The 3,926-nt window shown below is 51.1% G+C and overlaps 1 protein-coding gene across 1 annotated transcript in view; it reads right to left on the reverse strand.

Annotated features, from left to right (window-relative positions):
- nrxn1a (neurexin 1a) overlaps window positions 1–3,926 on the reverse strand; it is a gene marked incomplete at both ends in the record, with an annotated part of 54,059 nt that overhangs the window by 47,132 nt on the left and 3,001 nt on the right. Inside the window, 2 exon segments of the mRNA XM_080542051.1 lie at window positions 84–113; window positions 1,035–1,052. Coding sequence (XP_080398177.1) covers window positions 84–113; window positions 1,035–1,052 — 48 coding nt within the window.

Here is a 3,926-nt window from a genome sequence, read left to right on the forward strand (position 1 = left end):
GGTGGGGGTGGGGGGGGCGTGGGGGGGGTGGTGATGGAGGAGGCGGAGCAGCAGAAACAGGAAATGATTTAAAAAGCTCATACCTTGGTCGCCGATCATCAGGTGTGCCAGACCTTAAAGGAAGACAAGAGCACAGTCAGCACAGCAAAGGATCATGGGGAGGGGTCGTGTCACAGCAGGGGTCTCTGAGCGGGCCGGTGGTGGGGGGAGGGGAGGGGGGGGGGGGTTCTATCTGTGTGTTTATATGAGTGTGGCGTGGCCACTTGTAGTGGTGTCTAAGCACAGACCACCTCTTTCACTCAAGGCAGTGATCCTACACACACACACACACATGCACACGCACACGCACGCACACATGCACGCACGCACACATGCACGCACGCACACATGTACGCACGCACACATGCACGCACTCACACATGCACGCACACACGTACGCACGCACACACGCACTTACTCACACACACACACACAGACACACACACATACACACACACACATACACACACACACACACACACACCATAAACTTGTACAGTGTGAACCTGTCTCTAACCTTGTGTGAGGAGCCACTTGAAAGCTCAGATGGTTGACCATGAGAGTGTACTTACCATCAGTCTGCAACCAACGCACACACACACACACACACAGACACTTCAAACACACCTACACCACACTCAAGACAGGAAGGGAAGGAGGGATGAGAGAGAGCCAGAGAAAAGGAGAAGTAGCGGGGTCAAAAATGTCAAGAGAAAGAGAGAGGAAGAGGATGAGAGGAGAAGGAGAAGAGGTGATAGAGAGAGATGAGAGAGCAGGTGAGAGAGAGCAGGTGAGAGAGAGGGTGAGCTACGTGACAGAGATATATATATATAGAGAGAGAGAGCGACAGGGTGTGAGAGATAGATAGCGAGTGAGAGACGGGGGGGGGGGAGGCGAGAGAGACAGAGAGAGACAGAGAGACAGAGAGACAGAGAGGGAAGGAGAGAGATGGTGGTGAATGAGAGAGGGGGGGAAAGAAAGAGAGAGAGACCCACCTGGGGTGTAGCCGTGTTCTGAGGGGCGTCCAGGCGTGGAGAGAGAGAGACAGACATTCATTAACATGCATGCACAGCCCCCGCCCACCTACCCCCCACACCCCCCCCACACCCCGTGTCACCATGGGCAGCACTCACATGCACGCCCGGGGCCCAGGTTTCCGTAGTGACACACACATGCAAATCCACCCAGACGTCACTATGGATACCATGCTGCACTGGTAGCCAACAGTACACCCCTTATCACACACACGCACACACGCACACACACACACACACACACACACACACACACACACACACACTCAGGGTGGTCAGGGTGGGTGAAAGCGGACGCTCCTACCTGTGTTTGGATTTCAGGAACCCCTTGTTCACCCCGGAACTTACCTCACAGCAGCCACGCCACTCCCTAGAGCCCCCGGACAGACAGCATGCAACACAAACACATACATACACACACGCTTGCGCACACAGGCATACGAGCAGGCACGCTAACACACACACAAACATACACACACTCGCGCACACACACACACACAGATCCAACCACATCCCCCTACTGCACATTGACAATGACAGTAAAATCAATGATAATGGGGAATAGCTGGACAACTTAGACATGGAACAGCAGTGCAGGAGGGGGGGACATGCTGGGGTCAGTACTGGAAAATGTGTACGTGTGTGTGTGTGTGTGTGTGTGTGTGTGTGTGTGTGTGCGTGTGCGTGTGCGTGTGCGTGTGTGTGTGCACACGTGTATATGCGCGCGCGTGTGTGTCTATGCGTGTATAGTCGTGTGTATCGGTGTGTCTGTGTGTGTGTGTGTGTGTGTGTGTGACTCGTTGTGTGTTCTGACTGGTCTGCGCCGTGTCCTGATCCAGCTCCCTCTGCTCTGCCCTTGTAGTGGTAATATGGTGGGAACAGGTGGAGCCATTAGCATACTAACATCAATCTGCCCTCAAGGGCACTGGATCCCTGCCCAGGCATACCTCCTCACCCACGTCTCCCAGGGCCTCCGCGACACCTCGCTCTACACCACTACCCTCACACACACACACACACACACACACACACACACACACACACACACACACACACACACACACACACACACACACACACACATAATGGCCTCAGATACTAGCCTCACACAACTAGTCTCACACAACTAGTCTCAGACATCTAGGGCCAGTTGCACAGACAAGGCTTAAGCCTAGTCCTGGACTAAATCACACTTTCAATGTAAAATCTCCATTGAAGATGCTTTTCAGTCTAGGATTAGTCTTAAACCATGTCTGTGAAATCAGCCCCTAGTCTCACACAACTAGACATCTAGTCTCAGACATCTAGTCTCAGACATCTAGTCTCACACATCTAGTCTCACACAACTCGTCTCAGACATCTAGTCTCACACATCTAGTCTCACACAACTCGTCTCAGACATCTAGTCTCACACGACTAGTCTCAGTCTCAAAGACTACAACGATCAATCAAATATATTTGAGAAAATGCTCCTCAGGCTGGAAAAAAACCTGGAGAGGAACCAGGCTTAGAGGGAGACCTACCCCCCTCCTCCTCCTCCTCCTCCTCCTCCTCTGGCTGGTCAGATGAGATCATAGCCCAGCCACCGCAGCAGCAGCACAGACACCGCCTACGAGCCCCCTCAGGCTCTTACACAGAGAAGTCGACAGCGAACCCAAGTAGAGTAGAACAGGCAGTTCAGTCGAACACCCGCTGGTGAGTGGCCTTACGTAAACGTACAAAGCAAGTCAAGTGAGTGTCATCAATGAGTGTGTGTGTGTGTGTGTGTGTGTGTGTGTGTGTGTGTGTGTGTGTGTGATAACCGCACGCCTTCAGAACGCGTGGGGGAAATGCGTTCAGTCGATTGTTCAATGTGCACCTGAAATAAAGAGGCGATTACTTTTGGTTTTTTACTGTTACCACGTATTTTTGCTATAAACGGGGCTTGTCTGAGCTTGTTAATTGCTTGTTTAATTGTCTTGCTGGTCTGTGTGATTGCTAAAACAACACTTCTGCTGGTGGGAGAGACTGCGGTCTGAGAAACGCTGCCAATCAAAGAGGCGGCGAAGCGGAACCCAGAGCTGTAATGGAATTGCACTTCACTCTCATATCTTCACAGGGTTTGAAAGTTGAAAGTCGTTTATTCTTCTCATACCCAATACAGTCTATATAGAGCAAACCCTCCAGCATGATGCCCTATATGACAGAATGAATGATGAACCGACTGAACTTTTTATTTTATTTTTTTATCGCGTTTGAGCTGGTTAACGTAGCTCTAAAAATGAATGGTTTCCTATGGGTAGAATCGTTTTTCTGTACCCGTTGTCATTTGGGACCCCGGGGCTGGATGGAGCTGCATGGTCGGAACGTTCCGGTACATACTTGACTTTGTCCATTAGCCTCTCTCCTCGTCTATAGAACGGCCCTGCTGGGGAGAACCCTGGGCCTGCTGCTGCTAATGGTGGATGGGACCCCTCACTGTCTGAGCTGTGTGTGTGTGTGTGTGTGTGTGTGTGTGTGTGTGTGTGTGTGTGTGTGTGTGTGTGCGTGTGTGTGTGTGTGTCTTTCTCTCTCTGTCAGTCTCTGTGGGTGTGTGTGTGTGTGTGTGTGTGTGTGTGTGTGTCTCTGTGTGTGTATGTGTGTGTATGTGTTTTTGTCTGTATGTCTCTGTGTGTGTGTGTGTGTGTGTGTGTGTGTGTGTCTTTCTCTCTCTGTCAGTCTCTGTGGGTGTATGTGTGTGTATGTGTTTTTGTCTGTATGTCTCTGTGTGTGTATGTGTGTGTGTGTGTGTGTGTGTGTCTTTCTCTCTCTGTCAGTCTCTGTGGGTGTGTGTGTCTTTGTCTGTCTGTCTGTCTCTGTGTGTGTATGTGTGTG

The sequence above is a fragment of the Nansenia antarctica genome, assembly GCF_963989245.1.
Source record: "Nansenia antarctica genome assembly, chromosome: 11".
Classification (NCBI taxonomy): Eukaryota; Metazoa; Chordata; class Actinopteri; order Argentiniformes; family Microstomatidae; genus Nansenia; species Nansenia antarctica.